We start from the raw sequence: 25,898 nt of genomic DNA on the forward strand, positions 1-25,898 counted from the left end.
GCCCTGTGTCTGTGCGGGAGCGCGCACGGAGGAACGGAGCGGCTCTGAAGCAGAGGAGGGCGAGAGAGAGGAGCCGGGCGCGTCCACGCTGCTCCCTTTTTCGATGCCTGTGCCCCCATCCAGCAGCTGGAGCTGGGTGGTGGGGTGCGCGCACCCAGTTCCGCTCGTGCTTTGAGAATGCGACACGTCCACACATTAAAGATTCAACAGCTGATTGCAATCATGTTTTCATTAGAGGTCACACACCTCTAATGAAGTAGCCCTGAGACAGATGATGCCCGGTCTCCCCCGCTCAAATGATCCCATCACTAATCAGAGGGATATATATCAACATAAAAAGCGCATCACCTGACAGATTGTAGGCGATTACTGCTGAACTTCCATGAAAAATGTTAACACTGCAGCAGTGTCTGCAATTCAGTTTGAAACGAGCTGGGTAAGAAATACTCGTTACTTCATTAAATCGAGGTAGTAGACCATCAGAATACTGCATTCAGAGATTTACACAAGTACAGAAGAGAGCAAAGCGAAATGTGCTCCAGTTATTTCTATCAAACTAAACCTATTACAAACATCACATGTTCTGTATGTTATCTGCAAACTAATTACAGCTGACAGATAAATATGTACAAATACTGTTATACAAAAGTGCATCAGATAAAAATAGTGCAATCCAAGAACTCACCTCTGTATTGTGTATTTCTGGATTTGATCTGACACTTTACATATTTAACAAAAGGTCACAATTCTTATTGCCATTTGAGTGGAGTCAATAAACTCGTGAAATTCATTTAAACATGTATTCATAAATACTATATAAAAATCTAAAGCAATGAAAATGGCAAGAATGTTTGTATAGATTGAATTATAATCAACATTTCTTATTCTCATTGACTTTTGGTTAACCTTTAGGCTGATCAATGCAAACAAAAGGTTAATTCATGAGTTTGAAGACAACAGCTGATTTATGGTAGAATATATTTATTTGGATAAAAATCAACAAAGGAAGTTTACTCGCAGCCTTTCAGACACAACACTCTACCATTGAACCTACACATAATTGCAGTCAAATCAATCTGAAATTAAAAATATCTACATGAATCATATAATGTTTAATATACATTCTTTTTTATTCACAGGTTTGCACTTGTGGTGTTTTCAATAAAAAGAAAAATTAAAAAGTAAAAAACAAGTAAACTCAAAACCACTTTGTTTCCAGTCTATGGCTTGTGTGTTTTTTTTTGTTTTGTTTTGTTTTCTTTTGTTTTTTGTTCTTGTTTGTTTTTTTTTTTTAAGTAGCGTTAGTTAATCATATTTTAAATAGCAACTGCATTTCACAGTTGAGCAATTTGCATATGGAGTGCAGACAGGCTATGACACTGACTAGCACCTGCATATTCAATGACGCCAGTTAACAGCAAACACGAAACAAGAAGGACAGTACATCTGTTACAAGACTGTGGCTGCAGTCTGTGGTTCTGCCTTTAACAGGAAACAATAAATGATGAATATATGACTGAAGGAGAATTATTTCTCATTAGGAAATATATTTGAGAGGCTGAGGTCTGTCTAATGCACTAATGCATTTGTAAAATAATACAATTTTGAAATATCTGGTTCAATCCTTTTTTTTCTGGTGTAGTACAGTATGATATCTCTGGAGTGCAACTTTAAAGTGACTGCACAACAACATTTATATTACATTTACATTTAGTTATTTGGCAGAAAAAAAAACACATTTCTATATAAGGAAACAAACAAATGGAGACTCAAAGTGATGCGTGCTGGTGTAGCTTCACTGTAAACGTTTAAATCGTTGAAGCAGCTAGCTCATTTTGCATTGAAATTCAAATCAACCTAAGGCAAAGAAAGTTTCTAGTGAGAAGCTTTTGAAGAAACTGTTGAGGTATGCTGTACAAACCGATACTTGAACAGCTATAAAAGCAAAAAAGCTAGATTACAGTAAATACTAGAACTAGTTTGTCTACACAAAAACAATTCCTGATAATAAAGTTGCTCTGTGGTCATTAAAAACAGATTCTATAAAGCAGCAGCACTAAATGAAACAGTACTGAATCAAATATTACAACTTAAAGATACAGACAGCATTTAGGTTTCTGGAATGCGAAAACTGACTAATTTTCACCTCATCTGTCCAAAACAATAGATGAACTCTACAGTCCATCACTTGCACTGGAGTTTGATCAGTGGTCATCGATGAAAAGAGGCATATAAAGCTTAATACACAGCAGCATTTTTTAGGTTTTCTTGTAACACACACTATAATTTTCACCAAAAAGTGCTAATGTCCAATCAACCCTGCTGGGTTCATACTGTAGGTGGTGTTAGTTTTCAGTATTGATGAAGTCAAGTTCACGCGTCATAGAAAAAAATCTGCTGTTCCACAGTGGCTTGACTAACTGGTGAAGAAGGTGCTCTCAAGAACACATCAATAACATGAATTGTCTCCTGACTGTAAGGTGCCATCCCTTCAATTACGTGAACACGATACACAAACAAAGAGGACCTTCTCACATGTGAGCTCACATTTCTCAAACGCCACAGACTATGATCACACGAACATACACATGCAGACACTTCAGCTACACATACAGGCAGCAAGCAACGGAAAAGTGACATAAACTCGAACTCAACCTTAAAATACACCGATTGACAAACCAACTACTAAAAGTGCAGCGTGAGCATAAACAGTAGATAGTCAAGCAAGTACAAACTTCAGCCTAGCATCTACGAGAGGATGAGTGTATTACTTTCTCCCTCTTCATGGCCCTGGTTCTCTTGAACAATCTGACTAAAAATATTGCAGTAAGTACTGAGAGCTGACAGAACTGAGCATGGTCTAATCCTATAGCATGACTTTGCCGCTGAAAATCCTGCTCTTCTACGGGAGGGAGGATTTTGCACTCGGAGCTTCAGCTAAATCCTATTCATCACACAGCATCCCTCTCTACAGACCTGGCAACCCCAGCCCCGTTACCAGGCAAGGGCAGGACAGTGCCAGCATTGTTGGCATCTATATTTAGTTGGACATGATAGAGGGAGTGACCGCCCAAAGGACATTTTTGAGTGCTTCAAAGTGCTTCGGTGGCATCACGCTCAGAGTAGTGTCCTCAGGTCATCAAAAACAAAGTCAACCACCAAAGTGATGGTGAGGAGTGAAAAATTCTGGACTGCTTGCCAGTTGTAGTTGGTCAAATACACATTCAGTATTTTTTCCACATGACAATGTGGAAAACATTACAATGGTTTTTCTTTTGTCAGGGCCCTCAAGATTTGCCTAAAAGTGGCTAATCTTTAGAAATAGGTTTGAGAAGTGGTACTTTGACATATTGTGTGGAGACGTAGTGAGCAGTAACGCCTAGGAAGGAACAGGGACAACCTGAGAGAAAATCAGTGTATTCAGTGAATTTTAAGAGATGTATTAATAGCTGACAGCTGGGCTTTTTCCTGCCCTCTCTCTCGGTCTCCAGTTCTGCACGTGCAGAACTTCCCAAAACTGTTTCAAATCTTAAAATACTATCAATAGAATATTGTAGTTTTGTCTCTTTCAGACAGCTGTGAGCTATGGTTTCTCCTGAAAGATGGAACCAAGTTTCCAAGCACTAGTGTTATTTCTTAGGAAACTAACGCATCTCAGTGCATCTACACATATTTCACTGTAGCAATCAATAAAATGTAATCTTTGCATTAGTAATGTCAACACTGCAAAAAGCACCAGGCAGCATCTAGACAGGGCTGCATGCCTCTGTGCAATAGTCTACATTTGCTCTTGTCTACAAAGGCTGTATTACTGAGAGTAGAATACTGTGTAAGTTTAACTGGGGAAGGCATGGATGTCAGAGCACCTGTGGCTAAAGAAGCAGAGGTAAATATTGAGTAAATTGAGAAATGTGCGGAATAAACAGAACAGTATTACATGAAACAAACAATACAGTGAACAAAAAAAAAGTAATGATTCTGGGATTATGCTACAGCCATAGAAAGAGTAAAATAATGACAGAAGTAACACTACTGCATAGGGTTAATGATATGATTAAAACTTCAACAGAATCTCGAGAAACAAGTGAATAAATTTATCCAGTTTAGCCTCTCAGTCTGTTGTGTTTTAGGTTTGTAATTGTATCTGGGAGAGATTCTACAGAGTTACTATCCACAAAGTGAGCTGTATTGACTGCCAAACTGGCGTAATGGAGAACACAATGTGGAGTTATTAAGTGTGATTTAGAGTGGCTCCCCAAAGGACAAGTGGTCATTTTGATGGGGGTGACTCTATACTGAAGCTTATAGTGTGCCTACCACTATCTGATTAGGGCCTCAAATGACTGTCTTTGCTTAGATGAATCACCCAATCGGGCTTCGTCTGAAGAATCTTGTGTACTGCTTTATGTCCAAGTCTCCACTGCCTAACAGACACCATTAAGTATGTATTGTGCTGTATGTGTGGGTGACTGCTGGTCTTTGATCTAAGTAGCTGCTAAATTACCATTTTATTCATAAGCATGACTGTCTTTTGTGGGTGTGTTAATTTTGTCTGCCAGATTTGAGTTGGTGCATTGACAAGTGGTAACATTGGTAAAGCAGAGGAAGTTATATGTCAGTACTTCTTCACAATTCTTTCTGTGCTCCCCATCTCATTTCTGTTTTTAGGATACTTTCTCTCTCCCTTGTAGGCACTATGCTGCCTAAACTTGTCTGAATTTCATTTACTCCCTCCCTTCACTCCTTGTGTAAACTAAAGTCCTTTTTTTTTTTTTTTTAAATCTAACCTTATTTAAGCCCCAATCCCACCAGCATCAGTGTTATTCGGGGGTGCCACAGCGACTAAGCCTTCGCCATCAGCAATTTTTGCCCCACTCTCCACAGCAAGCTCGGCACCCTCAATGGGGCTGACGAAGAGAGAACCGGCTTCCCCGGAAGTGGCTGGCACACCCCTATCAGTCCGTTCCAGCTTGCGATGCTTGCGTGGCTCCGGAGGCGTGTCGTTGTGGGTAAAGGCGGCACGAATTCTCTCCGCACAGACGTTCGCAGCCTCCCTTGTCTCCTTCGAGAGCTGCGATAGGCTGAGGAAACCGTGGGGGAGGTCGTCCACGATGCACAGTGTGACAGGTTGGTCTACGTTCCTCAAACGCTTGGCAAACATCACAGAGTCATCCAGCATGGGATCTAATGCACAAGCCTGAGAAGGGGAGAGAGAAAAAACAAGAGGGAGAGAAGGGGTGGGAATGGTGAAAAGCAATTTAGGATTCCCTTCAGACATGTCAAGAATCTTAATTAAGGGATGAAGAAAAGGAAGCCAAGCGTCCCAGTCTCTTTTGTCCCTGCTTTCTTTACAATCTTGCTGACTCACTCTAGATACTTTAAAATCAGCACCAATTTCTTCATTTTCATATTAACATACTTCTCACAAGAGACATAGGGCTTCAACCTCATGCCATTATTGTCCATCTTACTAATACAACAATGTACACTCTGTATTGTCCTGGGTATTCACCAGCTCTTAACATTATGAGCATGCCTTTCTTTTCTTCTCCACCCCATTATGCTTCTGCCTTCTCCTTCACAAAGCAACAATCCCAATATCTTGGTCTGCTACTACATGCTCTACAATATCAAAATTGCCAAGTTTAAAGTCATATGAAATATAAGCTTTCTCAGAGGATCATTTCTGCAATCACTTGGTGACAATTACAGTTGGCTAACAACTTATCTTACACTTGTAGAGGTGTATATATGCCCTCTCTCTTCTTACCACTATGTGCACAGGTGGAAGCCCTTTCAGCATGCTGTCAGGAGCCAGCAGTGGAGAGCAGTAAGGATCCTTAAACACAGGAGAGCTCTCCACCCTCATCTCAGCCAGCTGCTCTGAACGCAGTGGCTGAAACCCAAGTGGAAAATCCCTCCTTCCAAACTCTGATCCATCCTCTCTAGCAGGGGGTGGTATGGCCAGTGAAGACAGGTCATTGGTCATGGCAGGATCAGCATCCTTGGAGAGGAAGAAACTCACATCTTCTGGCTAAATAAAAGAAGAGATGAGAAATTATTCAGAGGAAGTTGGACAGCAATGATCAAGGGATCAATAGAGCAGGTAATGGAAATAAAATATAAAAAAAGGCATAAAATACTTGACAGGCAAACTGGCATATATGTAGACTTCCAACACTTTGTCCTTGTGAAAATGTTCTAAAAACCTTGGCTCAGTGCCTGAGAGGCTTGACTGAACAATCCCCATTTCAAGGAGGAAAAGCATATTAAAAAATCTTACGTCACCTCTGCCTGCTATTTTTCCCAAGCTAGCCACTAATCCAACCTGCCTGTGTGAAAATACATGTGAGGATAATTTGCAATACCTTGCCAGTACTTGCACAATCAAAAAGTTTTGATATTCTGTCAGCATTTTAGAGCCAAATCTGTTTGTAAGGGATATGTGACATAATCTTCCAAACTGAAAGGTGTGCGTTTCTACTAGATAGACAACAAACATACTGTATATTGAAGGCTGGGTGTGGGTTTGTGAATTCAGATCACAGTACCTCCTTTAACAGCAGGCTAAATTTCCAATGGCAAACCATAGTTCTTTTAAATTTAGTCATTTAATGTCGTAAACTTATTCTGGATAAGAGCACACTAGTCTCATTGTAAAGATGTTAAAGTGTGACGTACAGTGCGTTCAGAGAGCAGTGGTTCGCTTTGTGATGTGGAACTGTTGTGGGATCCCAAGTCCTGGCAAGTCTGGCTCTTGACAGATAATTTTCTGGTGGGGAACTCTGAGGTATCTGAGGGTACAGGGGGGTCAGCATGAGGAGAAGAGATGGTTGCCTCTGAAATGCTTTTCCTTACTGCATCTATGAGAGAGCCAAGAAAATTTGCAAAACAAAAATTAAGAGCGTTTCAAATAAAACACAATGAAAGTTTGTTCAAAGGAATCATTAACCATGTAATTTATAAAGTGTATAAAGGATCAAGAGCTCAGTCTAATTTCTTTGGGCCAATAGCAGCTGGAAGACACAGAAAAAAATATAATAATAATAAACTGATAATAGTACACAATTACTTTCACTTTTTCTGTTTCTCCTTATCATATGTCCTCTGGTTGACAGCCAACATTTAAGAGCCAAATATGCAAATTAGGATATATCAGGAAGAAGAGCCGAGAAGTGGGTGGAGGAAATTCAAATAGTGCTGTCATGGCGATATCATCCAGCCGCCCCTAGTCGTCAAAACACAGCTGTAAGAGACATCATGGCTGGTCTCCGTACAAAGCACTACCAATCTCCCATCTCTTTAATAATGAACAATCTCAGCACCATGATGGCCTTTTAATAATGTACACCTACCAATGACATTCTCATTAGTTTGGACTTGCAGCTGTGGGGGTGTCACCTAGCTAAGGGGACGCCAGGGAAATTATGATTCGTCACCAGATTTACAGTGGCTGCAATTAACAATTACTGTCAAAGCCCTGCTGCTTCAAATAGGTAAATTGATATGAATGGGACTACGTGAGTGTTACGCAATAGGAAGAGATAAACCAATAATTGGTTAGTTGAATGCTGTATAAAGGCGATCTATGTCAGTAACCTCCTCCATATGGAATGTAAATGAACTTTGGGGGTTGAGATTGTTGTGCTCACAACACTTAAATAAATTAGCTTTATGAGCAGACTGAAAATGTGGGAGGTATTCCACCCATAGACCACCATAGATCTGAAATGTACTTTCAGCATGTAAGATATAATAACAAGAAGCAGGTTGCATCTATAGGTAACTTTGAACACAATAGCTGCAGAGCAAAACACATTTATGCCACCCACATCTCGCCTAATGTTACCACATGACTGCACATGCACACAAACGTTCATATACACGATTGCAGAAGATGGTATACCAGTGGGTCCTGGTGCTGCTTCTGCAACTGTGCTGCTGGAGGCTGAGGCTCTGTTGGGATCCAGCAGAGATTGAATCCAGTTGGAGGCCCCCTGTCGGAAATCTCGCAGCAGTAGCGCCGTGTCTCTCCTCACCAGACTCAGTGTGCTCACTTTCTCTACCTGCTTCTCAGTCTGAGGTTCATTGCCTGGAGGAGATGAAAGTGTTTTTGTTAATCCTGAATAAGCGCAAACGAGCAACAACAGAGAAAATGGGAAGGCAATAATAGAAAAAGGTATAATCATAAAGAAACCACTGACAGAGTGGGTTCAATACCGCCACACAGCTATCTGTATTACAGACAGCAAAGCACAGTGAAGACAGTAGGAGTAAATAGGAAAGAAATTATGTTTTACTTCACTTACTGAACGGAGACACAGGACAGACAATATATCCAATTACTGCAGTCCTTCTCACTCCTCCTTTTGTGAGACTTGTTAATCAAAAGACTTCCAAGAGTTTCTCTTGCATTTTACATGCATTTATAGCAAGAAAATACATCCATATACACATGTATTTTTAAAAAGTATTGAAAGTTTATTTTGTCATTTATAAAAACGTATAACTATTGTAAAACTATTACTACTATTATTAAAAATATTTTTATACTAGTTTCAGTTTCCACATCACTATAAACTGAATACTGGTACTTTGTGATTTAGACATTGGTCAGACTTGGCCAGTGACTAACAAACCTACTACCATAGTCGAGAGATTATGTATGCTGTGCAGCACTAGATGGGAAAGACATGCAGAAGTGCTTGAAAGGAAGAAAATAGAGGAAAACAGAAAATTAAGATCTAAATCTAAAATTCACTGGAATAAAAAAGTTCCCTGTTATGCACAAGTACTGTACCTGCGTAGGCGCTCAGGCACCTGGAGAGCACACTGAGTGGCAGCAGGGGATCCATAAGTGTTAGCAGACGCGAGGGTGATGCATAGGCAGTCAGCAGAGTAGCTGGGTAGGCTGCCACAATGCCATCTGGCATTCGCACACCAAAGGCAGCAGCGCGCATAGATGTCGTCACACACAAGTTGCCTCCCGCACTGTCACCCGCAAGACACACTTTCTCTCCGGTCCAACCTGGAGATAAAAATACAAGAGCAAATATAAATATATAGAGAAGTGAAGAAAATGAGGGAGAAACAGAGGAGAACTCAAAGGGAAAAAATATAAAACTTGAACATAAGATAAAGGAGACAAACTATCTGCAATTATGAGAAATTGCAAGGTTCATAAAACAAATATGTAATAAATCAGTGTCAAGTGCATCTCTTCACTTCAATGTAACACTGCTGAATGTGGTTTGTGTGAGAGAGTGTTTCACTGTCTGCCTCATGGCTGTGATGTTGGTTCTTGTACTACAACACTAACATATTGCAGTGCAATCACTGTTAATATGACAAAGTGTGATTCAGCAGTCGGATGTACCCTAAGCTGGACAGATGTCTCTGGTTTTCTGCCAGAATATTGAGCATCACAATTTGTGTGAAACTGCAGCATGATAACTTTCAAGGTGATCAATGAATCCTCTCAAGATACGTAGTGAATTGGTAAACATGGGTGAAGATTTACAGAAGCAACCAACAAGACACATTAACCCTGAGAAAGTTAAGTTTTACCTCATTCTTTTCTTTATCTTCTGAAAGTGTATATCATTTCTCTGGCATATACTTTCCTACTGACTATAGAAAGTATACAGTAAATGTAAAATGTTGTGAGATATGTTGGTACCTAAAAGGTGGTGGTTTCTCAGAGCCCAGCAGTAGGCATAGAAACACTCCTCGAGGGCTCTTGGGAAGGGGGCCTCGGGGGCAAGAGAGTAGTCCACAGACAGGATGGGGACACCAAGGTCCTGGGACCAACTCTTTAGATAGGGCTGCAAAAAAGAGAATACAAAATATATGAAGAAGAAAATCAGTTTCCCAGTGACTATATTATGTTATATTTATCACAAACAAGCGCAGCCACTATAAAACAAAGGCAAGGAGACAGAGATGGTGGGAGAGACACATGTGGGAGTGAACATCAAGAAGCAAGGTTATGAAAAAAGTTATGAAAATTATGTCCCTGTGATTTCGCCTGTCTTCTTTCTGGCTTAGTGTCTAGACATAAGGAGAATGAGTGGTGGCCTCAGTCACCTCCATTTCCTTTTCACTCATGCAGTAATAACTAAGGTGCCCACATGTCCTAGTTTTCAGACCATGAAGGAAAACAACAAAGGCAAAGATGGAATTGGTGTGGATTTACAGGGATTGTCTACAAAACCAAACTCACTGTCAGAATACTGAATGTTTCTTCTTGTGCTATAGTCAGGTTAAGTGTTTAGACTTTGTATGCCAACCTAAGGCAAGTACTTTGCTTCACAACTGCAATGCAGTGACCCTGAAATGCAAGAAAGGCATCAAAACTTGACATGATAAAATATTCGTTGCACAAAGCAGCTCTCCTTTCCTGCTGTCTTTATCTTCTCTCAACACCTTTTTGACAAGCTATGACAGGGCTGGCAGTGAAAGTGTCAGCTCTCCATTCACAACGCCAGAAAAAAAAAAAAGAAGCACAGATTGTGTTTATTTGTCACCTCACCGACCAGTGAATCAGTATGAAAAACAAGAGAGTAGCTGCTCCAGCAGCCAGCTGTGCTGTCTTAAAGCCCCGCTAGGTTCCCATCACAGTGAATCTTATAGTGACATTAGTGACAGGAGAGTGTGCACATAGTTGAAGCACTGTCCAGGTCAGACAGTGTGTTTGTGTGAACCAGCAGAGTACTCCTAATAGTGTGTGTGTGTGTGTGTGTCCATGTGGGTAACTGACTGTGAACAACTATCATTGTTGCCCGTCTACAATGAGTGTCAATACGTGCCCAAGTCCATGGGCAGGTCTGTCAGTCACAGGTCATCATCGGCTTCCATAAAGAGAGCCAAGCACTCCAAACAAAAGGTCCACTGGGCAGAGAAGAGGTACATGTGTCTGTTTTTGTTGAGCTGGGACCAAGGGTGGTTCATTTTACAGGACTCAGGAAACGCTTCTTACTCACACACAAACAGATTCTAAACAGGTTCCCTAGATCTCTTCTCTAAACAAGAAATAATGGGAGCTGCAGTCCTAGTCATTCTCAGACAGGCAGAGCAATTAATCTACAAGCTTATACCACCACTGTCCAAACACTGTGCCCAAGTTGCTAACTGAACAGATGCCAGTACATCCGTTCCTGTGATCTCAGCTTTACTGGGCACTGAAAGCAGACTCCTGACACTGAATTAAATTCAGTTTCCTGTCTCCTAAATATTAGCCGATATTAGAGGCACAGGGGAAAACACAGGCCTCCACCTGAAAGGAAATTTCCAAACTTATGTCCAATCCAATCTTATCTCCTTTTTTGGGTTTGATGAAGGGAATAGGCAAACAGAACACATACAGCACATACAACACATGTCGTCCAAATAACAAATGAAGTACAGTAGGTATGTAAAAGGTCATTAGGTGAAGTAAAAAGGACTTTTTGAGATATTAGAAAATCTGACAGGAAGCATATAATGAAATTCAGGAGTAGAGAAGTATTGTCTGACTACTCTTCCATTAGTGCCTGTGGTAATCTTTCTCTGTGGGGTTGTACAGTTCTCAGTTAATTCGACATGACAGCCCTGCTCACCCCCTTCTCTGATTGCTCTCTCTCATCCTCTGGTTGCTACGCAGCTGCAGATCAAGCATTCCCATGTCCTTGGCGACTTCACAGAGCCCTGGCTGTTAGAGTAACTACAAGTAGAACTGATACCACATGAAGATAGCACCCAGCCATAGATGACCACATGAGGCAGAAGCAGAGTGTCAAACCACATTTAAATAATCTTTCTGATGATCTAAGCAGGTTGAATGCTTCCCTCTGCTATGATAGTTTCCCTTTTGCTACGACACTGATCTAGGAATGAAATCTAGGACATGGGCTGCTTCTGTAAAAGCAGCCCATGAGGATGAAGTAAATGACAGGAAGCAATAGTTTACATGAAAAAAAAAAGACCAAGCTTTGCCTGGACCATACAAGTCCAGGCTTGCAGCGAGGGCAAAGTGTCTCTATTAAATTCCCAAGGATTAATTACAAAATAATTAACTTAACGGCTCATTACATGCCACACTATTGACACAGGAAGAGCCTCACAACGGTAACCCCTCTGCTCCTTCTCTGTCAACTAGTGTCAGTCGCATCAACATGTTAATTAACTGGGGCTCAGTTACAATTAGTTTGAGAAAACACAGCCTTAAATTCAAATATAGAAGGGATAAGAATGTGGACTCGACTGCTGAGGCGATAGCAGCTCAATCAACAACTTGTAAGCCAGGTGTGTAGTTTGTGCAGTGTGCACAGTGTCAGTATTGTGATATGCATTTTCCCCATGAGATAGTATACCACCGTTTACTACATCATGACCAAGTGTTTCATTCTAAATATTACATATAGGTTAAATAACGTAATGCACAGTAGAAGCAAGTAGATTTAATACTTTTAGACTTACTTTTCTGGTGAGATTAAGGAAAATGTTTAACAAAACTGAGCTCGACTTGGAGAGTAAAATCTCACCTCATGAGACTTGGAGGTCTGGGCCACAAACCCTCCACCATGGAAGTGGATCAGCAGGCAAGGAGAAGAGGGGAGGCGCTTCGTCTTCAACCCCAGAGACAGAGAGATGGCACCCCCCTCTGAGCGGGAGAGAGACAGCAGAGCCTCGCTGTCCTGAGAGTGAGACAAATTTGGATTATTTCAGTATCATTTCAAAGATATCATATGCTGAATGACCATGGTCTTGCCTCACTATAAGGAGGATGTAATACTCTGCTGCAAGTCACACGCTCTAATATTTCATTGGACCACCTTTAGGTTTGATTATGGCACGCATTCACAGTGGCATCTTTTCAATGAGCTTCTGCAATGTTACAACATTTATTCCTGTCAAGAGTTGCATTTTCCGCATCATGTATTGATGATGGGAGAGTCAGACCGCTGAGCAAAGTCTTTTCCAGCACATCCCAAAGATTCTCAATGGGGTTATGGTCTGGACTCTGTGGTGGCCAATCCATGTGTGAAAATGATGCGTCATGCTCCCTGAACCACTCTTTTACAATTTGAGCTTGATGAATCCTGACATTGTCATCTTGGAATATGTCTGTGTCATCAGGGAAGAAAAAAATCTATTGATGAAATAACATGGTCATTTATCCCTGATGCTTCCATCACTCTGGAACAGGGTAAATCTGGACTCATCAGACCACATGACCTTCTTCTATTGGACAGTTCCTCCCAATTTTAGTAGTTTCATCAATCTCCGTATTTGTTTTCTTTGCTTGTTGCATGCCAATAATTTGACCCTTCTGAAACAGATTAACATCTTTTCCACGACCACAGGATGTGTCTTCCTACATGGTTGTTTAAGAAAAGAAAAGCTATTTACTGCATCAGTTAGGGTTAAATAACTTATTGCCAGCTGAAAAATAATCATCTTTGCAGTAATTATCCAGTGGGAGGTCCTACCTATTTGCTTAGTTAAATCCAGGTGGTGACTTTTTTTTCCCCATTGCTAGTGTTAGGTAAAGAGCTCCTTTGAGATGGGGATTAACTAGTTGTTCTGCAGCAGCTTGCTGCCAGCTCCCCCTGCGACTGCATCAACACACACCGCTTCCCATTCATTAACAGAAACAAGGAGGGAGGGCTGAAAGGGAAGGTTTTGGTGATGTAGGATTGTGTTTTGTGACATTAGAAAGGACAATGTTGTTTCGCTGGTGCATGATCAATAAAGTGTTTGCTGACAGCATGTCTGGTTAAGTGCCAGGCTAAAAAGAAGGCTGTGAGAATAAGCTTGGACGTACAGAGTGAGGATCCTGAGAGAATTAGGGTGGGATGCAGAGTATAAAAAGTGAGAGTGAAACGTATGACAGAAAGAGAGAGAGATAATGAAGGGGATTAAGTCCACGGGGATGAGTCAAAGCTGTTGTTTACTCAAACAGCTTGGAGAAATACCAGAAATATTGCTAAATATTGCCGGAATATTTTAAGAATTTGTAAGACTGGTACATGAGAGGTGGTTTAAAAAGACCCAGTGGAGTAAAACTGTCATAAACTAGGTCACACAGTGAATACCTAATGCATAGAAGACTAAATAGACTACATGGTACTTGTGGTAGCAAGTACAAGAGCTACACTAGTTTTGCAAAGAATATGAGATATAGAGCTGTTTTATTTCCTTTTTCCACTGTGACTTAATAGTCTGAAGTACCTGTCCTTCCCGCAAATCGTAAGAGATGAGCCTCATCTGAACAGGAGCAATGCCAATGTGTGCTGATGGTGGGGCTATAGTTACAGATGCTCTGTGGTTGCTCGCTAGGGGAAGGTCAAAGGGCACAGCGGGCACAGAAAGAGCCCGGTTCACCTTAACCTGAGCGGATGTCATACTGGCAAGGCTCTGGAGGGAGAGATATGATGGAGAAAGAAGAGTACAAGTTACAGAGGGAGTCAGGTCACTGCGGTGAAAGAGAAACCATATGAATTAATCATGAACCCCATTGAATAAATTGAATTCCACTCCATTATTATTAACGACCTGTAGGCCAAAATGCATAATGATAGAAAGGTACTTTTACCAGAGGAAAGTAAAATATACCTGATACAGTTTTAAAATTAAAAACAGGGCAGTGCACTGTGTCTCTGTGTGCATGGGTTGGAGATTACAGCATGTGTAGACTACATAAATGTGTAAATGTGTTGAGAGAAGCATTTATAGTCTACTCACAGACAGGACCTCAGTCTCTGTGATGTTCCAATAGGTCTTCCAGAAATGGACATCAAGGTTCTGGGTGATACGTTCAAATTCTGCCCCTCTCAGTTCTGGGTCGATGGCATACTTCCCCGAGGTAAAGAAAGAGCTGGCTGCTATACCTGTGGAATGGGGAAAGGCCCACACAAGTTTAATTTGGAGAATAAAGTGGGCAGGAGACATCAGAGACAGGGTAAGGTGAAAAAAAAAAGAAATGGGAGTAGAGTTAAAAAGAAATGAAAATGAGAATGAAAAATGATTTGCAAAGACTAAAGTTCAGTATAATAAGTATGAAAAGGAGTTCAGAGACAGAAAAGGTAGGAGCACAAGACAGAGGGAAGATTAAGGTCACAGTGACAGGCCAGTAGGACATAAAGTGACAACAGTGGAAAACAAACTTTCAGAGACAGCAGAAGGAGGAAGCTCAAGAGGGATAACACAGCAAACAGTTAGCAGTTCAACAGGATAAATTGGCTTTTACACCGTCGCAGTCAACATCTTTTTACCCACAGGGATATTTCAGGTCTACTATCCTAGGTCCATATAACATAAAAAACATTAATGCTCACCAAGAAGTAAAGACAGAGAAGTTTTTAGTACCTCAATCTGTAAACTATAATACTGTTACAAGACAGCTAATGCAGTACTATGCACAGAACTAATTAGGTAACACAAGTTGTAGATCTTCATATAGCCTCTCAGTTCACTACAGAGGACTATGATGAAGGGGGTTTCAGTGGACTCACCATATGGCGCAAGGCCTCCTGCATCCACTGTGGTGCAGCAGAGAGCACAAGAAATCATGAAACTATCGATTCCATTTTGAATGTTAATTATTTACATGTGTCTATGTGTATATAATCATGTACGCTGTACTGCCTCTCTATAAAACTGTGTGTATGTTCAAAACATTCTGAAATATACAAGAGCACACCAGTTGGCCCTCGAGATTCCAAAGGATGAAAGAGCATTTACAATCCAAACACACAACATCAAAAGGTACACAGTGAGGGGCCAAGGAGGAGTGAAGAAGAGGCATGGGGATTGATGAGTACGATCTATGAATGAGAACAAAGTGGCTGAATGATGAGAGAGTGCAGCTGTGGAGAAGATGATGCTGACCTATTCCTGACTGATGGCGTCTGTAGTTTTCTCCAAAGGACACAAGGCCGATAGCGATGGTCTGGAGACAGGGCCGAATGGATGGAGTGAACTGGGGTGATGGACAACAACAAAGAGACTTTAGAATATCTGTGGTCTATTTAAAAACAAGAAATACACTCAGTTGCTAGTTTAATAGGTTCCACAAGCTAAAATCAATGCAACCTAATAGTTTTAATTCTGAAGATTAAGATATATTTTGTCCCACCTATCTAAATCAGTGAGGGAAGGATAAATAACAAGCGCCACCTGCCTGTATAATGCAGTACAATTTAATCATCATACAGTTAAATCAACACATAACTGCAACATATTCAACAACACCTGAGCATTATCACTTTCAAGAAGAGAAATGTATTGCAGGGCTGTTGTATTAGACTATATTAGTTCTAGCTAAGCAGTCACTGAACTGGTGGAAAGTTCAAAAATAGATGGGATCTCAGAATATATGATAAGTCTTACACATTAGAAATTGAAACAGACAGTTCTAAGAAGGTTTCATCATTTTTTCTCTTTAGTTCAATTTGGACCTCTGTTCACTGAGGGTTCACCCTTGTCTCATTAAGCTCACCTAAGAACAGAAGCCATGGCTCCAGAATAGAACAGTAACATGTATGAAAATCTTTGCCTTAGCTGTAGATACAGGTGCATTCAGCTTGTCTTTATGTGTGAATTTAGAATTGGTCAGTTTGAGGTTGCTTTTCTCCTCAGCATAATGATATGTTGTAATGTAGAAAAATGATTATCATTATAACTACCTACTGCCTACCTACTGCAGCATAAAATCATAGATTTAGACCATCAAGAAGGAGGTACTTCTACATTTAATCCTTCCAAGACTTCCTATTTCTGATCTGTTCCGCTATCTATCGTGTGTCAGGTAGTTCATTTCACCTGAAAGCCCAGGCAGCGCCCATAGAAGCACCCCTTGTGCATGGATGCATACTCGCGGACAAAGCTCTCACTGAGGCCACTTTCATCCTGGAAAAAAAGGTTGCCATGGCTGTTGTCATGTAGCAAGCGCTGAGCCAGATAGAGCAGGGCACGCAGCTGACAAAGGGCATTACAATATGCCTCCATCTCCCCTGCATTGTGAGCTGCCCGGAAAAAGATGCTGCGGCGATTGGCAGTGATGTAGCGCCCCTTGTGGATGATGTGGAGAAGACAGCAACGGACAACCTAGAAAAATACAGATAGTACATCCAAACATTTCAGGCAAACTGTGTTTATTTCTGATATATGATATCAATTTACATAAGACACAAGGTCAGTACATTTCATACAAAGTATGCCTCTAACTAATGAAATGAGAGAATTTCTACAAAATAAAATTTCTAAGGATATGTAATGTTGAGGTAATAAATAATGAAGGTCACTGTCTATAAAATGAATACATAAAATTTAATAGTATAACAAGCCAAAACACAGTTCTTTAATTGTGTAATCATTAAAGAGTCTCCTGTCTCCTGAGTGTGCTTGTTGTAATTAAGATTAGGGTGGTAAGCTCCAAGGGGGGGTGGGGAAACGATGTGTGATAGCATGCTTGAATGAGAGCATGTGAAAAGCTTGCTGCTTTAGCAGGGTGTTACAGATTAGTTTGACTAGTACTGTGGGGATGAGAAGGATTTAAAATGTGGAAACCAAGAGTTAGAAAACAGAGCAGCATTCATTTGCTGCCCTGCTAGACTCATTCACTTGTGGTGGGCTGTAGACGCTGAAGGTCATGAAGTTTTATCAATAACTGTTAAAGATCAAGTACAGAGGGTACAGTAATGTTAGAGATCCTGCTGCTGGAGAAATCTATCTAACCTGATTTGCAACATAAAATAATCTATAAAACAAATAGATTGACCTTGAAACAAAACAATACCACGGCAAAGAGGTGGTGGTTTATCAGAGGAGAGAGTATTGATGAGAATGTATTGTGGTGTGGGGGCTTATTATTCTCAGATCTGCACAGAACACAGATCCAATACTTGACTCATACACACAAAGACTTCAAAACATCCCACAACCTACCTTGACCAATGAGCGATAGCCATTGGCAGGGATGTGTGGGTCGAAGTCAAAATGGTGGTAAACTGCAGCAAAGCTAGAAATCACAGGCTCCAGACTGCGAGCATGCTCCTGGATGAGCTTCATGGAGTCTACCAGCCGTCGTGCTGCATCGCCCTGTGACGCCTTGCCTCCTCCTGAGAAGAAAGCAGCATTCTCTTCGCACACGCTGTACAAGGCCGCAAACACCGCCTTGGTGTCCATCACTAGAATCAGTAGGATAGAGTAGGAAGGCAGAAGATACAGAGAGAGAGAGTTATTTGTGTGTGGGGATACATAAAGTTTTTATTATTTAATTTACTAATATAATTATTTTCTTTCTGCTGACACAGAGGCATACATTTTAATACTCCTCACTAAGCTTGCAACTAATTATACTGCCCTTCTGAAAAGTATATAGAAGCCCTTTAGAAAATCACGTCATTCTATCCTTCTTACACTTGTCTGCAATGTGGTATTCGGTCCTGAAAACAAAAAATAGAGCAACCTGATCTCATTCGGCATCCTACCCATAGCTGTAATCAGAATGTAGACACTGTACTAAATAGGGTATCATTGGACATATCCCACATAATGTTCTCAGACTCCTGTTAACAAATCTCCCATTGCCCAGCGTATAGAAGCTCATTGATTGAAATGTATTAAGCAAGTCCTGAAATTAAATGATGTAAATCCAGGCTAAGCATACAAAATCCACTGAGATCTAGGCATACATGAATGAAACAGGAGGAGAAGGCAGAGGCTTTTGCTTACGTCATGCTGGTGGAAACAAATGCTAATTAGTCATAAACTGCCAAAGACTCAAACTCACTCACATAGAGCCCCAAAGGGAGGTACACCGATGATACACAGCGGAGCATATTTATCAGGTTTGTTCATACCTCCTCCCTAATGCTGCGTATCACAGCCCCAGCACTTTCTCCCTGTTGGATTCCCCCTGCTGGATTGAGTTCTTTCACAGAGTTAGCTGATATCTCTGTTTCCACAACACCTTACCCCAGGGACTCGATGATACTTACTGTTTAGGGTGACTAGCACACTGAACGGACACATAATAAAACAAAAGAAACAGCAGTGCCTTCTGACAGATGAGATAGATGAGAGAACTTAGGGGGAAAGTGTGTAGAGGGAAGGAAATGGATGGATGGGGCACATTTGGTCTTTATGAGATTAAGATCAATTCAAAATTATCCTTGAAGAAACACTGCTGTGTTAAATCATCTTCAGTTAAACTATGCATACCTAATGAACAGAAAAATGACTGCTGCTTTTGGAACTAGCTCAAACTCAGACTCAGACATTTGTTACTAAACCTTTAATTAAGGGCTCAGCAATAAAGCATATCGAAGAATAAAAAAGTAAAAACAGTACAGCCGTTTCTTCACAGATCTCAGAAGAAACATTTTGCACTGTGGAACTTCCTAGACATGCTAAGAAGTGAAACAGTGAAGTGTAATATTGTTTTGAGGGTTAAAGAAATAATGGAGCTGTAATCACACAATTATTCTGCTATTGCCTGCCACTCAGGAAGAGTAATAGGAGAGGCGATTTCAGTTTGCTGGAAGGAATCACAACCTCCTGACATTTGGAAAGAGACATTTATCACCCAGACGTCTTGCAGCACATGCTGCATGAAAAATATCTTCTCACGTTCCTCGATTGTCTTTTTCCGTCACTCCACTTTCTTTTTACTGTGCCCTACCAATCAAGATCCCATGATTTTCCAATTTGAAAGCTAATGTGTCTCCATTAGGATTTTAGCAAAGGATAATTAAATAAAACTGCACTGCACAGTGTCAATATTAGTATTTACAACATACTGGCTTTAATTATGCAAAAGAATTATGTGGTTTAAGCTTAGCGGGAAAACATACCACATCTGGACACACCCAACTTAAACCTAAACGTTACAGAGCTGAACCGCTTAACAAAACAGAAATTGATAAGAAATATGTTATGTCAGAAATTTACCCATTTATGTTTTTAGTTTCTGTCATGAGCCAACCCTGTGTGCATTGCAATCAAGCCCTCAGAAAAAATCCCCTTGAAGTTACAAGGCATTCCTCAGCCTTGGGGTATAAAGTCAAATGAGCAGATTACACGGAGCAGCACTGTAGTTTTTTATTGCAATGCCAACTTATCTATTCCAGTAAAGCTTAATGAAGCAGCTTGGGGCCTAATTTCACATCGATTCGAGCATATGAAAGGAATACTCCATCTTACATAAGCTTGTCCCATGACTTCAGTGGAAACCCCACACTAAAACTGAATTTACATGGACTATTCTATTAATACTGTGCAGTGAAGTTATAATCTATAAATGCAGGGAGTGACACTTTTTGTGTTAGGTAATAAAAAATAACATCAATCAAGGCAAATAACATTTACTGGAATTTAGACAAAGTGTAAATGAGTAATTATCCTAGTAAAAATCAACTGCTAGCATTACTTACCCTGAAAAGTTTTACGACTTGTTTTTACATATCACAATAGTTTGATTGTCTATGGTTCATTTTAGACACACAGCACCACTGCGTACAGTGTCTGAAAATAGTATTCTATTTTTGGTGGATGATAGCTTTAGAGAGTCTCAAAGAATGCTGCGATGCAGCATGCATCAAGGAGACACAAAGCATATAAACTGGAGTTTTCATCCAGTCCCTTTCATATTAGGGAAAAATTAACCATACAAGTTTATTATTACAGCAAATGGAAAAAAAGCCTACAGAACACAAAACAATTTGCAATGACTAAAACACATACAATTCATGGGCTGTTGTGTCATTGCAGGATTTAGCAAAAACTCAGTGGATTACCACAAACTATGACTGCTCTGATTGTGACAACACATGAAACAGTTAGTGTGCAACAACAGAACTATTACATCAGCATGAAAATGGAAAAAAGGACCGAAGCAAAGAACATCTATAAATACACATGAACCTCTCTCGATAGACTTGATCACAGCAGTGAAAATGTGGCCTCGGGGAGCACAGTGAGTCCTTTGGTCAAGCATCTAAACGTCATGCTGCAGGACAAGCTGTAGCAGTCAAACTAGTTATGGTCCAAGGCTAAAATTTATATTTTACTGTTTTATTAGAGCAGGTGGTACAATGCTCTTATCTGGGCAAGCAAACAGGCTTTATGTTGAACTTTATAAACCCCAGAATCAGCATAAGCTGCCCTCAAACTTTCTTGGTGATAATGGAGCTAGCAAACATCAGACCCAGAGAGAGTATCTCATATGCAAATATTCTGCAAATGAATACAGTTAACTGAACCATCTTATCGAGAACTCAGAACTTTGCCTTTGCATAAAACTAAATAATCGCTCTAACAGAAAACGGTAAAGATAACTCTATGCTTAAACCAGCTGTCAGTTTACCTTCTGTATGAGTCACTAGATGTCAAATTTGACCATTGCTGCTTTTGAAAGTAGCTTTTTCCAACGTACAATTTAGGAGAAATCTAGTTAAGCTTAAGCTAACTACTCAGTATAGGTAGTTTAGAAGTAGTCAGCCTTAAATAATGTCTTTGAACATTTGTTAATAAATTGCTGTAATCCCTTATTTGCTCTCATCATACCTTCACAGTGGTCGGGATTAAAGGAAAATGCAGCAGGTTGACCAAATGGTGTCCAATTACAGTAGCAAGTCATAGTAACAATGATACAATAAAGTAAAATAATACAAATAATAATAATTTAACTATTTGAATTACTATGCAAATAAAAATGTGCAGTTGTTGAGCTATTAGGAAGCTGCTGCAAAATGTAGTTAAACTAAATGTGTAAAATGAGCCTTTTATAGGTAGGCAGATATTAAAAAAAAAAAAATCTGTATTTGATTCTTTTCATTTCAAAGATGTTAAAGAAGCAAACGTTTTTCTTTCACATAAAACTGTAATTATGACAGTGCTGAGCAACAGCATCACTCGCTGTGTTAGCGAAACAAATCATCACTGTAAGCTCACAGCAACTATTAAGTTGCACCTGGTCGCATCACATGAAAGATGGATGACAGTGGGCATTAATAAGTCATGTACAACAACCAGCACAGTGATATTACAGACATATAATGACTCCTGCGGGGACCACAGACAGTGTGAATTCAGCGTTTTCATAAAAATACCTGCAGGCTTCTTCTAGCATATCATAGAATTGATGGTGAGGACAAACTATTGAAAAGCTGGAACACAAAAAAGTGAAAAGTCTTTACCAGTGTCTGAGTTCAACGTTCTGTCCTTGTCTGTCTCCTCTCTTCCACGAAAACAACGAGAGCATGGAAAAAAACAGAAAGAGAGATAGAGAGAAAGGGAGGGGTGGCAGAAAGAAAGAGATGTAGTTTTCGGGTTGGTTTTGTTCTCCCTCTCGTTGTCCGTCGCTACCTCGTCTTTATAATGTGGCTCTACCCCTGTCAGCCTCTCATAACCAATTCTACACAGAGGCAATGTGTTGTCCTTCCTTTCCTCTTTGCTCATCCCTGTGATGCTTTTAAAAGGACAGGGAGGCTTTTAACAACCCCTGGTCCGGTTAACTTTCTCCCTGTGACTGTGGGCTATGTTGCTATTGGCTGTGCAACATGCAACTCCCTGTAACCTTCAACCTAACTGGCAGATCACAACAGACACTGGCAGAGACACAACTATGAGACTATGAGATGATAACAATAACAATATTCCTGCTGTGGCTTTTTCCTTTTATTGCATTAGATTTCCATTCATTTAAAAGGTCACAAAACCAAATGCAAACAAACAGGACTAAAATTATCAACTGTTAATCACTATCAATATATTCATAAAATAATCATTTTGGCTTCAACATTTAAAAAAATAAATGCACTTGTTCTTATTTTTCCTGGCCAACATTTAAAAAACAAATAAATATAACACTGTGCTAAGGTTAACAGTAAACTATTATTACATTATCAAAATCACCACAATGAGGTTTTTTATAATGAGCTCGTGACTTTGTGACAACTCATTAAATCGTAGGTTAATGAGATTTAGGCTTAGGTACAATTCCTGCTTCTGTTACTAATTATAACATGGAAATGCTTTCTTTTTATAAATCCTGAGTGCTGAATTTCATTTATGTTTTACCTTTGAACATATATTTGTGGATGTTTATTTAACAAAACTGCATGTGCCAACTCTTGAGAAATAATGTTAGGCTGTAAATGCAGAACACACAAAATAGAGGGTCATCATGTAATTCAAAGATGCCTTAGTTAAGACTTTTGGCTGATATGATAGATGACATTCCCATAACTCATTTGGCATGACCCCTCACCCATTCACAGAAATCTAAATACAAAAACATACCCAGGAACACTGAGTCATAGTGAGACCACTGTGGCACTGATGAATAATTTTGTTGTTTCTCCCTTTTGCAAGTTTTTGTTATTATCTTCACCAAGAGATATTTTCACTCCCACTTGATGCTCATTTCGCTTATTCATCTACTAATAAGTTCTTGACTGGAAAAATAAAACTGATGGAAATAATTAAAATAACCAGTTTTCTCACAATCATTTCTAGTTTTTAACCAAAACATAAATGGTTTGAGCCTTTGTTATGTTCAGTGCAGATCCTTTCAACCCTTCTTAACACCTTTCTTTGAGTAGTGAATCAAATAGACACAAGGCAAGCAGATAGACTCTTTTGTCCCTTATACCATAAGGTGTAACTTCTATGCAAACAAAGGTTGGTCATCTGTCAGGGAAAACCTGCTTGTTTACATTGGTGGCTTAGATCTGGATTGGTCGCTTCTACTTAAATGGTTTAGTGTACGTTTGACAAGACTTTAAGCTACGAAAAACATGGTGATCTTTTCTAGCTTTATCAAGCGGAAACAGAACACCATACACATAGGGCAATGTGTAGGCAGGAGTAGGAGTTAATTTAAGTCCAAGGACATGTAAATACACTGGGTGTTCTTTGAAGTGGAACTCTTACAGTGTAACGTCCTAATCTATCTATGCAAATATACAATTACAGCATTGCCCTTTTATATGATTTTCATGTGCAACATATGTCATCTTCATTTTTTTTTACTTGGCAAGATATATGACACTTGACAATGTTCATGTATGTAGGAAGTTGACTTTAAAAATAGCTAACTTGGAGCAATGCACAGCCAAGAGGAAGTGGCAACAGCAGGGCCTCAGCAGTCTCATGTTTAGGAGGCTTTAACCCTTGTACCAGACACAGCTCCCTCATTCACACAAGGACAAACTGAACAACAGGAAACTAGCAACAATGAGCCTCCGTAGCCCATCTATGTGAGGCCTTCAGCTCTGCGATGGAACAAATTTCTTTAAAGAAAACAAAACTCTGATAATCATATCTGGCTACAATTGGTGGTGCTCATTTTGGGAACCTGACTTAACAAGTAAGATTATGTAAAATCTTATCTAATCTCATTATACAGGCATATTATAATAGTCATTCACAAACAGAAAGCTAAAAATATCTTGCTTTTATAATCAGTAACAGTGATAAAAAATAGATACCAAGACAAATGAGTAACAGAGAGAGTTTGTTTAGTCATGCCTGCGGGGAGATCCTGTAAAGTCTGTTATCTTCTTACACAGGTTGCCTGTTTGTCATCATATGCTCCAGTGCAACACTGGCACACCCAATGACAGCATCACCAGTGACCTTAACAATTTGCTTAATTGATTTATGCTTAGTTACAACAACCAACACGCATCTCCCTTATACACCAATCAGCCACAATATAATTACTTCTGAGAGGTGACATGCATAACTGTGACACTGTTACAGGTTCTCGTGGAAGTTCAAATCGGATGCAGATGGGGAGGGAAGGGTCCAACCCCACAGAACGGCTACTGTGCTGAAAGATTTAATTATTAATTAAACACAATGCATCACAACCTCTCTGAATGGCCACAGATCTCTGAGTGCCCATGCTGATGGGCCTCCACCAAATGTATAAGGTGGCCTGGTTTGATAAATCATGTGGATTGCCAGGTGCCTGTGTGCCATTTAACTGTGGGGGAGACGGCACCAGGATGCATTATGGGAGTCCAATCCATGGAGGTCCAACCTCGAAACATGCAGGACTTCAAGGATATGCTAATCACGTCTTGGTGCCAGATACCAGAGAGGCTTGTGGAGTCTATACCTGGACCAGTCTGAGCTGTTCTACCAGCAGAGAGGGACTTGCACAACACCAAGCAGATAATTAATGTTGTGGCTCATAGGTGTACATAGCATTGTCTCCATTGGGTCCAAGTACCTGTTCAGGTGGGTCCTGTCAGTGTCACCAGCTGAGACTAGGGAGGGCACAGAAGGTGAAGAGTGAACATAAACACATCCATGTGTGATATGTGTGCAGTCCGGGTTTACTACAGAGTCATTATTACAGTCACTACTGCTACAACTACAAGTAGACCGGGCACTTTATTTACACTTCCTCACGACTTACTCGTTTTGATGTCACAACACCTAAGCAGCTGAGCTGGAAGAATCCTATTTGTCCATTCACTACCAGAGCCTAGCTAACGTAGCCGCTAACGTAGCCGCTAACGGGATGTGTCAGCTCGGGGGTGGCAAAACGGTGACGTTGATAAATAGGAAAAGGCGGCATGGGGCTGTGACGAAGCTGGTACGACACAGAAAACTCACCCACTGGACCCTCTTTGAGTTTGGACGAGCGTCTTCCATTCGCACCTTTCTCCAATCTGCTATTTCCACCAATCTTCTTGTTCGACGCCATCTTCGCCCGCTCTGTTTACGCACCGCCTCTCTCATGTCTCCTACATACCTGCCTGGGGGCGCCGAGAGCCCGCCCACACCAAATGTGTAAGCCAATGAAAAGCTGCGCCGCCGTCCAGTAGCCAATCACTACGCTACAAAAAATCAACAAGCATCCGCCTCGGTTCTTTGATTTTGCAAGTGAGTGTTACTGC

General features: G+C 40.4%; 1 protein-coding gene across 2 annotated transcripts; it reads right to left on the bottom strand.

Moving 5' to 3' along the window:
- Positions 1–4,546: 4,546 nt before the first annotated feature.
- Positions 4,547–25,725, bottom strand: lipeb (lipase, hormone-sensitive b). Of its 2 annotated transcripts, none has more exons than XM_026371187.1 (13): positions 25,615–25,725; positions 17,929–18,170; positions 16,804–17,088; positions 15,871–15,961; positions 14,725–14,870; positions 14,212–14,397; positions 12,522–12,674; positions 9,680–9,824; positions 8,801–9,028; positions 7,907–8,092; positions 6,682–6,863; positions 5,771–6,034; positions 4,547–5,197 (listed from the first exon to the last, which is right to left on the bottom strand). In XM_026371187.1, exons 1-13 carry the CDS (start codon positions 25,703–25,705, stop codon positions 4,793–4,795), a joined length of 2,604 nt encoding a protein of 867 aa, XP_026226972.1. In that variant the 5' UTR covers positions 25,706–25,725; the 3' UTR covers positions 4,547–4,792. The 2 variants fall into 2 exon arrangements, with proteins under 2 accessions (XP_026226972.1, XP_026226971.1); XM_026371186.1 differs by lacking the exon at positions 25,615–25,725 and adding an exon at positions 22,182–22,518.
- Positions 25,726–25,898: the final 173 nt, after the last annotated feature.

The sequence above is a fragment of the Anabas testudineus genome, chromosome 16, assembly GCF_900324465.2.
Source record: "Anabas testudineus chromosome 16, fAnaTes1.2, whole genome shotgun sequence".
Lineage (NCBI taxonomy): Eukaryota > Metazoa > Chordata > Actinopteri > Anabantiformes > Anabantidae > Anabas > Anabas testudineus.

Excerpts from the sequence above, each read along its gene's own strand:
- lipeb (XM_026371186.1), bottom strand. The coding sequence starts at position 22,443 with ATGAGCAAAGAGGAAAGGAAGGACAACACATTGCCTCTGTGTAGAATT. Across the intron at positions 12,675-14,211 it reads ACGATTTGCGGGAAGGACAG|GACAGCGAGGCTCTGCTGTC; the intron begins GTACTTCAGACT and ends TCTCACTCTCAG. Across the intron at positions 8,093-8,800 it reads GTGCCTGAGCGCCTACGCAG|GCAATGAACCTCAGACTGAG; the intron begins GTACAGTACTTG and ends CATCTCCTCCAG.